Raw genomic sequence first — 11,705 nt, forward strand, 5'->3', positions numbered from 1 at the left:
TGGATGAATCCCCAGCTTATTTGAGCAGATCCTATTCTAAAGCTAACTTCCAAATAACTTTGACAGTTACAAAACAAAAACTTCAACTTTAGAGCTGAAGTTCGTCAGTTACAAAAATAAAAATTTCAGCTCTTACAAACAAAAACTTCAGCTTTAGAGTTGAACTTCAGGCCCGACTACTAAAATACTGAAGTTTGGGTGATTGTCTTTGCTACTTCAACCCTGTATGCTAAAGTTATGCAAAAAACAAGTACGCTTGCAATTTTTTACAAATCAGGCACACGTTAAAACGTAATACAAAAAGCGCAAATGCCCCTATTTTGTCTGTCTAGGAAACCAAATTAGTGGTGGCGTGGCCCAAGCCCATAATAATGCCTAAATAATGTGCGCCACGAAAACAAAAGCGAGTCCGAAGAACGCGCCCCAATCCGAGGACTTTCCTTATTTATAAGATCCTTGATCCTTGATCCTGCCAGTTAGTCACAGACATCGTTCCGGTCATCGTATCGATTTTTCCGACGACAAAAACTGTGAGTCCTCAACTCTACTTAATGGAGTATTGAAGGCTTGTCTGATGTTTGTAATTTTTGGGTTTCAGATAGAGAAATGGCGGTGAAGAAGAGTGTGGGATCACTGAAAGAAGCAGATCTGAAGGGGAAGAGAGTATTCGTGAGAGTTGATCTGAACGTTCCATTGGATGACAACTTTAACATCACCGATGACACCAGAATCAGAGCTGCTGTACCTACCATTAAGTACTTGATGCAACACGGTTCTCATGTCATTCTTGCCTCTCATCTTGTAAGCTTTACTTTAGAAAAATATCTGTTTTTTCCTTGAATCTTGCCTTTTTATGATTGTAGATTCGGTCTGTCTTATTTAGTTCAAGTCCTTGACTATGATCTGAAGGTCTTTGCTGTCTTTCTTCTATCGATTTCTGTTCTTTGTCAAGTCCTAGATCATTGCAGCACTGATTTTGTTTATGACCTTAAGTTTAAACAGAGTATACATGTATTTGTTCTGCGCTTGTGGATTTTCATCGTGTGCTTACAACTGCTGGTTCTTTTGTGGTTTTCTACTTTTTCCAAGGATTTAAGTTGTAAAGTGTAATGATTTTTTTGTGTTTTTTACACAGTCAGTGTAATTAACATGCTTTAACTGGTTCACTTACCATTTGTTCTGGATTACCAATCAACACTATTGAATAGAATTACATGCAATTATCTTTCAAGGACTTAGTTCTATGCACCATTAGTGCGTAGAACTTAGACTCTTTTTCCAAATGTAGTAGCTACTAGGTGTGTGGAAAAAGGAAGAGCATATGTGAGGTAGGGGGTAAGAAGCTAAAACTCTGGCTAAATCAACATCTGGAGCTGGAATTTTGTGGCTACGCAGACATTGTATTGCATGCATAAATTTGTTCAAGGACTGGTGTTACAAGGACATTGGTGATCAGTTATCAATTTTTCCTGACTTTCTGCCAAGCCGTGATATTAGTTACCGATAATGCGTATAAGAAAACCCAAATGGAAAGGTTCTGCCTTTTATTTTCTCCAGCTTTCCTGCCAGCAACACCGACTCACCGCTATAGGGTTTGCATCCAGTCAAGTTTTGTTCCTTTTTTTTGGGTGTGTGGGGAGTGGGGTTGGGGGGGGTGATGGTGTCTCGGCCAATTTGCATGCAATTGGACTAGTCCACCAGATACCGGGGATATAGAAGGAATTATCTAGCTTTTTTGAGTTTGCTGAGGTTTGAACCCCCATCTTCCATGGTGCATTCCAACTTCGTTGACTGCTAGAGCACACCCTGGTTTTCCCGCTTTCTTCTTGTTTGTCTATCTTTGGTGAGTATATCCATATTTTGGCACTTAGATGTGTAAGTTCAAGAACGTTTGAAGTTGAATGGAGCACAAGTAGGAAGGGGGTGGAGAGATCTCTCGAATATCCAAATTTGAACTCTAAACATCAATATAGAGGAGAGATGCTGCACAACACAATACCAGGCGTAAATGATTCTGTGGAGATCTGTCGTCTTGGGATAAGGAGATTTGATAGCTTCAGAGTTTCTAGAAACTAGCTTTACTTCTCTTTGTGCCGAGATCTTTGGTTTGAGAAACTAACTATTACTCCCTCCGTTCCAGTTTATGTGAACTTATTTCCTTTTTGGTTCGTTTCAAAAAGAATGACCCATTTCTAAATTGGAAACAAATTAGCTTAAATTCTCAATTCTACCCTTAATGGGAAACTTTTATAACTACACAAATAATGTGGACCCCTTTTTTAGTTGTTTAGGACCACAAATTCCAAAAATCCTCATTTTTTATTAAACTCCGTACCCAGTCAAACAGGTTCACATAAATTCCAAAGTCCTCATTGAAAGTTCTATTAGGCTTTGTGACTCATAATCTTTGCATAGCTAATGAACCATTCTGTACAACTTCTCCTTCTGAATAATCTTTTTCCTGTGTTTTCTCTTGTTCTCTCTATGTGTTTTCTGATTGTCTGTTGTTTGTTTTAGGGTCGCCCTAAAGGTGTTACTCCAAAGTACAGCTTAAAGCCGCTTGTGCCTAGACTTTCAGAACTATTGGGAGTTGAGGTCTGTATGCTGCTCTCTTTTTGTTCTGTGTTGACTAATTGTTTATTCTAGTCCTATTTAAAAAGGTTATTATGTGCTAATTTTACTCAGGTCAAGATAGCAAATGATTCAATTGGTCCAGAAGTTGAGAAATTGGTCGCTGAAATACCGGAAGGAGGAGTTCTGCTGCTGGAGAATGTCAGATTCTATAAAGAAGAGGAGAAGAATGAGCCCGAATTTGCCAAGAAATTGGCATCTCTTGCAGATTTGTACGTCAATGATGCATTTGGGACTGCTCATAGAGCCCATGCTTCCACAGAAGGGGTTGCTAAGTACTTGAAACCAGCTGTTGCTGGATTCCTTATGCAAAAGGTACTAATCTAAGATTTCAGGCTCTCAAATAGAGGAAAAGATGTTTATTATGCATATTTCTAGGAAGTATAAAGAATTTGAAAGTAGCTTAATTGTGCTGCCTGCACATGATTGGATGGGTTAATTGTCATTCAGCAGTTACTATATTCACATAAACTCTTTTATTGTATTGTGGTTGTCTTAATATATTTGTTGTAGTGGCTTACTCTGCATCATCAATGCTTGTAGGAACTTGACTATTTAGTTGGAGCTGTGGCAAATCCCCAGAAGCCATTTGCTGCCATTGTTGGTGGTTCAAAAGTATCATCTAAGATTGGTGTTATAGAGTCTCTCTTGGAGAAGGTTGACGTGTTATTGCTTGGCGGAGGAATGATCTTTACTTTCTACAAGGCGCAAGGGTATGCTGTTGGATCATCACTAGTGGAGGAGGACAAGCTTGATTTGGCAACATCTCTCATGGAGAAGGCAAAGGCAAAAGGGGTATCTCTATTGCTTCCCACTGATGTAGTGATTGCCGACAAGTTTGCTGCTGATGCGAACAGCAAGGTTAGATCCCTAGTCTGTATAAACTGCTTTATTAGGTCAATTTTACTTTGAAGTAAGAACTAACTGCTGTTCATTTCATAAAATGTAAAAACTAACTGCTGTTCATATATGTTCGTTGCTTTTTGGGAGAGAAATGCTTTTTGCAGCAATACCTTGTATTACTTCCTGGCCATGGTCTTCGCTGACTTTATTGTTTGGCCTTTTAGGTTGTTCCAGCATCTGAAATTCCTGATGGCTGGATGGGATTAGATATTGGACCCGATGCAATCAAGTCATTTGGCAGCGCCTTGGATACCACCAAGACTGTTATTTGGAATGGACCAATGGGTGTGTTTGAGTTTGACAAGTTTGCTGCTGGAACAGAGGTATAACATGGAGGTTTTCTCAAATCTGTGCCGTAGCTCTAAGCCATTAGGATTTAGGACTTGTTATTCTACCTTTGAATATTTCTAGTGATGCTTTGAGATATTGAAAGATATTGTATATGTTTCGCTTTGGCAATGGGGGTTGATTGCATCTAATGCCCTTTTTGTTTGCCAGGCTATTGCAAAGAAACTGGCAGAGCTTAGTGGAAAGGGAGTGACAACCATAATAGGGGGTGGTGATTCTGTAGCTGCAGTTGAAAAGGTAGGACTTGCAGAAAAGATGAGCCACATATCAACTGGAGGAGGTGCTAGCTTGGAGCTTCTCGAGGGGAAACCACTCCCTGGAGTGCTTGCCCTAGATGATGCCTGAGCAATATAATGCTCATGCTTTGCTCCCTTTTTTTTGTGCACATTTTGTTAGCTCTTATGTCTGGATTTTAGTCCAGAGCGGATTTGGATCTGTAGAGTCTTGTAGGTTGGTGGATCAAACTGTAATAAGTATTTTCTGGGCCTCCATTATGTGCACTGCTGCAGTTAGCAGGGTACTGAGGTACTTCCTCTTGTGATAAGAGAATCTTCCATGGTTGATAACTTGAAATTACTAATGAATTATGTACAAGTTATCAAATCCTTTTATTGGATTGGAGTTGCTATCTGCACCTGAGTTTTTGTTTCTTTTTAGTTTTTGCCTTATCCTTTTGGCTGCTTTTGATCTGAAAAGTTGTCGCCTTTGATCTTATCTATAATATTGGTATATTATTAATTGACAGATATGCAAAAATGGAATTATTTTGACATTAATTGACAAAAAATCTTATTCCACAATATGACGTGTGCCCCTTGAGTTAAAAGCTGGCACGTAAATTACTTGTGCCCTTCTTGTACACATCGCTTGTCTCTTCTTCCCAGGTCAATTTCTCTTTTACACTTGCAGCTTTCATCTCCCAAGACTCTCCCATAGCATTCGTCTCATACAATTTGGCAGTAAAGATCATTAAATTTTCAAGATTCAGTTCTCCTTACGATGGGTTTCCCATTTAATGTTAGATATTGAGTTAACATTTGGGAGTTCTTCTGTTGCCGGTAAATTTCTTATCTTTCTATCTAGAAATTTTGGAATTAAATATTGAAAAGTGTTTGACCTTATTAATTGACAAGTGTATTGTTTTCGATAATGTTCGCCTTTTGTAATTCCTGCTTTCCGGCGTTCAGTTCTTTGTTAGGTTCTTTGATTTCGCTACTTTTTTCATTTTCACTTGTCAAATTGTTGGGTTCTGTTTATTTTATTGTGGTGCGGAGGAAACCATTGGCTTTATGACGAGTATGGACATGCCGCTAGCACGGTGAAACTTGGCCACACACACAAAGCTATTTCTCCCCATTACAGGCACCCGTGTGGAAGATAAATATCGTCTGCTGGTGTGTACTATCCGTAAAACGACTGGAAATTGATCAAATAAAAAGTTGTCGACGTTGGTAAAATGGTGCTATTGAACTCTTGTAGTTGACTTTGACGTAATTTATATATTTTTGTAATTTATATATTTTTCTCGCCGAAGAAAAGTTATCCACTTTGAGTATTTTCTTAGATTTCAGATGTCATGTTTAATTTTTTGGGCATTGGAGAAGTTAGCAAGAACTATGTTAAAACATACTTAGTAAGTATACTTTCACTTTTCTTGTTTTTGTTGGTAATTTATAGTTTTATACTCTCTCTTCTGTACATAGGATGGCTAGAGAAATAATGCCAGTTATTTTTTGCTGCATCTTATACCTTGGCTTACTGTGATACTGTGTTTTAGTTAACCCATTAATAGGAATGTCGATATCGTCATACTGTATTAGTAAAAATTAGACTCGCCATGTGGGTCTATTAAATGGCGACACGTGTCAGTAAAGTTGAAGAAAAGTGAAGAATGACATGTAAAGATGATATGTGAAACACCCCCGGGACAAACATACTCGTACCGTGCCTATTAGCCTCAGAACTGATCATCATGAAATAGCCCGGATCAGGTGCGGGAGAATATCTCATAATTACAAATGAGGAAGGAATCAAATAATCCCGGATTATATGGGATTTACCATCATTACACCATCAGTTACAAATCAATTATTAATAAATGCAATAAATGATTGTAACGGTCAGAACAAGGCAATCAACAGGCACAAGATTGACTCAACAGGCACGAGATTGACTCAACAGACATGGGATTGACTCAACAAGCACAAGATTGACTCAACAGTTACGAAATTAACTCATTAGTTATGGAATTAACTCATCAATTACGGATTTAACTCATTAGTTACAGAATTCCAGCATTTACACAGCTGTTACAAGTCTTCCAAAAGTAATGGATGGATTGAGTAAATGCTCATAATGGACCCATAATTCAAGGAAACTAGTTACTTAGATTTAGCCCAACAAATAGACATACTTTTACCACCATTAGGGGAATCTAATTTTCTTCTCTACAATTCTATACATTGTAATTTATAGCATATTGCTCTCAAGTTAGCCATAGTTCGGCCCTTCAAGCTCTATTCGGCTCATTATCCTATCAAGGATCATTCAATAAGAATTCTTTCTTCTCTGCTTTATTTTTATTATATTATTTGTCATTGAATTTATTTCCCACTTCTCTATCACGTTGTATTAACGAAATTTTATATCTTTCGGATTGAATCGGTTGCTTGTGGCCCGTCATATAAAATTATTGCTTTGACCTTGAAAACTATTTTTTGGGGTAAACAGTTTGGTTCCGTTACCGGGAACTCAAGCAAATTTGTTATTCATCCAAAAATAGTAACAATTTTTGCTAATATTCGCTTGTTTTCAGTTTAAACCTTCGTCATGGCCAAAATTTACCAATCAACACAGTTGAGAACAACCAAGTTGGAGATGGCTTTACCATGCAAAATAAAAAGGGAAGAATAGCCATGATAAAGATATGTAAGCAACAAGCAGAGAAAAATGGAGAATGTACATCGATATATTAGTACAACAATATCAGTACCAGAACTCATTATAACGGATTTGTACGAAACAGTTCCGGAATAGGAGGTTCAGATACACCAGGTTCAAAAACCAAACCGAGGTGATTCCAGATCCGATTGAAGGAGTCAGAAGAATAACGCCTGACCTTCCCGAAACTGAGGAGTAAAATTTACATTCGATATAATACAAAAACTTCAAATAGTGGAAGACACGTTCATTCAATTGAAAGTCAAAAATAGGTCCGGAGATCAAACGGATGTGATTCTTGGGTGATCCGAATCTAAATTCAAAAATCTAAAAATAGGTCCGAGCAAAAGAGATACGAGATTTTCTTCACGGGTTGAAAAAGATCCGAATCTACCCGAACAGGTAAGGAATTACCTTGCTAAATTGTAAAATTTCATAGGAGAAGAATAAAGATTAGGAGGAACATGGGTAAAACAACCACGAGATTGCTTACAAAAATACCACACCTAACAACTGAAAAAGAAGAGATAGTTGCGGGATGGAATAGACCACAAGGAAGGAAGATTCATTAATAACCTTGGACAATTATACAAATATTTTCGGAAGCAATCATTGAACCGAAGGCATCAGAAGCCACGAGGTTAAATGATGAAGAACTAGAAATTATCATTGACTTCCCAAATAGGAAGGTTTACGTTGGTCGAGACTCGACACCGAATATAAAGGTAAGTTGATTAAACTTTTACATGTTAACAAAAAGTGCTTTGCTTGCCTCCATGCTAACATAACAGGTGTACCACCGGAGGTAAATGTTTATATGCTCAATATTGACCCGCGGTATAATCCGGTCAAGCAAAAGAAGAAACTAGAGTCAAATAATAAAAGATAAAATTACAGAACTTTGAAAGATCGGTTTAGTCCGAAAAGTCGAATCATTCGAACTTGCTATCTAACAACAACGCATCATTACTTTCAAAATTCCGAGGAGAAAGATGATTGCTGGTACACCAAATTATCTTGGATGTCTCGGTAAATGCAATTTTAATTCAAGAAGATAAATGTACACATTCTCCTATCTATTATAAAATGCTCTTAGATACGAAAACTACATATCTACATTTTGATAAGTTGGCATTAATTGTAGTTTCCCTAAATCTAAGGCTTTATTTCAATGTCATTCAATTCCCGTAGTCACTATATTTCTATTACGCAATATTTTACATAAACATGAACTGTCAGGACGGCTAGCTAATTAGTAGTCGAACTAAGTGAATGTGATATTATTTATCCGCCACGTACGACTATAAAATTATAAATTTAGCAGATTTCATGATTAATCTTAGCTCGAACATATTACCCGAAGCTAAAAAAAATAGCACATGTTATTTCTGGGATAATTCTCGGGATCTGGACCTTCTACACAATTAGGTCCACGAGTACTAAACTTTTCGAGTTAGGGACAATGCTTAATGCCTATCAGGAAAAGTAGTTAGATAATTCATAAAAGTTATTTTATTACTAACAACAAAGCCGAGTATGAAGCATATGCTACAAGGCTTAAATTAGCTTGGGGACTCAGAGCAAAAATATTGATTTAACGATTGATCAAAACCAAGAAAACTATGCAACCCAAGAAAATCGAGTCGGATGTGCTAGTATCGGATCTACTGTTGATATCACTAACTCTGAAAGCAACCTCGGGCTCTTATTGAGAAATATCATTTCCGGATCAAACAGTCTCGGGATCGAGCCATCCCTTATTTAGGCAATCCCTGATCTATCATCAATTAGAATGAAAATGAGGTAAGCCTAACTAATTTAATTTGGAATTGGCATAATATTCATTTATTACCTATAGAATGAGACTTTATTCAAAGACAAGCATGCTCTCGATAACTCTGAGTACGCCTCATCCTCTACTGCCTTGTTGAAGGAGAATTGTATTTGAGAATATTCAAGGCTCCAAAAGCTAAAATACCACATGGGCCAAACAAATAAAATATATGATGCGAGAAATTTATAAAGAAAGCAGTGAAAATTACTCCGATTTCGGCAACATTTTGGAACCTCCGTAGTTCCCGTCCAGAGTAACAAATATTTGAAATAAAGAGCTCCGATACCGTCCCTATGTTGGAACTGGACCATTTGAAAGTCCATCAATATCGAAACTAACTATCCTATTGGGGTCTATTAAACTGCAGACTGTCAAATTATGATTCCAGTGTTTGAGTTCTCATACCTCAAAACTCAAACGCTAGGGAGATTACTTATACTTGAAGATTAGTCAATTTGACCTGACATTATAAGAAGTGACACAAGCAATTGATTGCTTTGGGAGATAGAATTCCTAAGAGTATTCTGACATTAATTACCATCTCAAATCAATTAGTTGTCTTGCTCATATCAAACATAAACACTTCAAACAGTGTTGAATGAGTTCTTCAAAAATACATATACTATACAAAAAGGATCGAGAACTCCATGTCAGAGTCAAGAATCCCACGATAAAAAACGAGAGTTTTACATCTAAGTCAAGAAGGTATGTAAATATGCCACCAGAATAAAGTTCACTTTGAACAAACACGTGACTTATATTCGGTCCAACAACGACCATCCAAGTTAAATATATAGGCCTTTCTTAATGGCTAATTGTATTATGACTCGGATCGATTATCCCATATATATAAATGAAAATCTCAAATATTATTTCGGACATGTGTCCCTCTCTACTTGGAAGTATGTTCATATACTCCAATTTGGATTCAAAATCCAATCAGATTAAATTTTCTCTTCAGGACAAATCGACTAAGATATATATTTATTTGGGATCAATATTCCCTCAAACTCAATGTCTTACCGGGATCAATATTCCCATAAATTTTAGTGGGGTCAATACTCTTGTAAATCCTACGGGGATTAATATTCCCTCAGACTAAAAGTCTACTCAGATCAATCGATCCTATTTTACGCCTGAATGAAAAGAAGACGTCCTCTTTATAGCGTTTAAAGTATATAAAAATGCCCTCTTTTATATAAAAGTTAGACACCCAAAGGTGCAACATTAAGACATCGCACATGTAACGATGCATCCAAATATATATTTTAAGTTTAAAAGACTAAGTATGAGCACTCAAATAATTTTCTAAAGTGCCCAGAAAAACTTGTATTCGGATAAATTCCCTAAATTGCCAAATGATGATATTAGACCCGAAAGACACAAGGAACACTGTATTATTCCCGGTCTAGGTTACAACCTTTCTGATGAAATAAAAGGGTTAAGCAGTCATCATCTAAAAAGTATACCTCCGAGTCCTGTATGTTTTTCCTTTTCAGGAAATAGACCACATGGAAGGTGTCAAGTGCTCGAGATTTCATTCTTCAAAGCTCAAATACATGGGGGACTATACAATATGGAAGGCAAAGATGAAGCAAAGAAGACTATCAAATGAAGATCCATCTTCCCAACAAGTCAAGTACTATGAGCAAAATCAAAAGAGTCAAAGACTCAAAACAAAAAACCTGACTCAAAAACCAAAGAAACCATATTCGTAAATGTAAACGAATGTTCAGGTTAAAGGCATAATATTAGTTACGGGTAAAAATACACATCTTTGTACTTACTCAAAAACTGTTGTAACTGAAAACAGTTATGGATGAAAGATCATCATCCTTGTACTTATTCAAAAAAAATGTTGTAAATGAAAACAGTTACGGATGAAAAAGCATTACCCTTGTATTCATTTGATAACTGTTATCAATAAAAACAGTTATGAGTAAAAATATATTCCCTTATATTTAAAACTGTTGTAAACAAAAACAATTATCCCCTTGTACTAATTCAAAAAAAAAATGGTTGCAAAATAAAAACTGTTACAAGTGCAAGTTTATAACGAATTTGTTAAAAGAAAAAACAGTTGCAAAATGAGTTATAGACGATACACAAACACATGTGAAATGTTATGAAAGTTTAATGCAAAAACTTTCTTTAAAATAATTGTTAAAGAAAAACATGTGAAAGTTCCTACTCTTTTTTGTATATTTACACCATTATGAAGTTGAGACGTCTTCTTCATTAAGTGTCGATCAAAAAAAGGCCCTCTTTTATAATTCGTGCTTATTCAAAAAAAAGTCACGGGACATTGAAGCATTTTTAATGCAAAGTTAAAGGGTGAAACAAAAACTTAAACATTAAAATAGGCAAAAAATAAAACCAAAATTTATATATCAAACTTTGCAAACATAAGACAAAGATTTGTCTTCAAACCCCGAAACAAGACAGGGGTAAACCAACCGATTATTGACGAAAGGAACATAATGGTGGAATTATCTAAGTTCTGCACTCTTTTTTCCTTCGTCCGATTTTTCTCCCTATTGGATTTTTCCGGCAAGGTTTTTAATGAAGCAGAGGCAAGGATGAAAAGGATAAAATCTTTCACTTCTCAGTCACATCATAGTGAGTAACCGGAAAGTGGGGGGACTATCTGTATTAGTAAAAATTAGACTTGCCATGTGGGTCTATTAAATGGCAACACGTGTCAGTAAAGTTGAAGAAAAGTGAAAAATGACATGTAAAGATGATATGTGAAACACCTTCGGGAACAAACATACACGTACCATACCTGTTAGCCTCGGAACTGATCATCATGAAATAGCCCGGATCAGGTGCGAGAGAATATCTCATAATTACAAATGAGGAAGGAATCAATTAATCCCGGATTATATGGGATTTACCATCATTACACCATCAGTTACAAATCAATTATTAATAAATGCAATAAATGATTGTAACGGTCAGAACAAGGCAATCAACAGGCACGAGATTGACTTAATAGGCAAGAGATTGACTCAACATGCACAGGATTGACTCAACAGTCACGGGATTG

The 11,705-nt window shown here is 36.5% G+C and overlaps 1 protein-coding gene across 1 annotated transcript; it reads left to right on the forward strand.

Annotated features, from left to right (window-relative positions):
- The first annotated feature begins 346 nt into the window (after positions 1-346).
- Positions 347-4,516, forward strand: LOC104238651 (phosphoglycerate kinase, cytosolic). Its single transcript, XM_009793075.2, has 7 exons — positions 347-530; positions 599-801; positions 2,518-2,595; positions 2,686-2,946; positions 3,175-3,492; positions 3,699-3,857; positions 4,033-4,516. The coding sequence occupies exons 2-7, from the start codon at positions 607-609 to the stop codon at positions 4,225-4,227; spliced, it is 1,206 nt and encodes a 401-aa protein (XP_009791377.1). The 5' UTR covers positions 347-530; positions 599-606; the 3' UTR covers positions 4,228-4,516.
- The last annotated feature ends 7,189 nt before the right edge of the window (positions 4,517-11,705 follow it).

Source organism: Nicotiana sylvestris, chromosome 11 (assembly GCF_000393655.2).
Source record: "Nicotiana sylvestris chromosome 11, ASM39365v2, whole genome shotgun sequence".
In the NCBI taxonomy this organism is placed as follows: Eukaryota; Viridiplantae; Streptophyta; class Magnoliopsida; order Solanales; family Solanaceae; genus Nicotiana; species Nicotiana sylvestris.

What these genes read in the sequence shown, in the direction of transcription:
- LOC104238651 (XM_009793075.2), top strand. Translation starts at nt 607, where the DNA reads ATGGCGGTGAAGAAGAGTGTGGGATCACTGAAAGAAGCAGATCTGAAG. An exon ending in TCATTCTTGCCTCTCATCTT is followed by an intron (nt 802 to 2,517) that starts GTAAGCTTTACT and finishes TGTTTGTTTTAG; the next exon opens with GGTCGCCCTAAAGGTGTTAC. An exon ending in CAGAACTATTGGGAGTTGAG is followed by an intron (nt 2,596 to 2,685) that starts GTCTGTATGCTG and finishes AATTTTACTCAG; the next exon opens with GTCAAGATAGCAAATGATTC.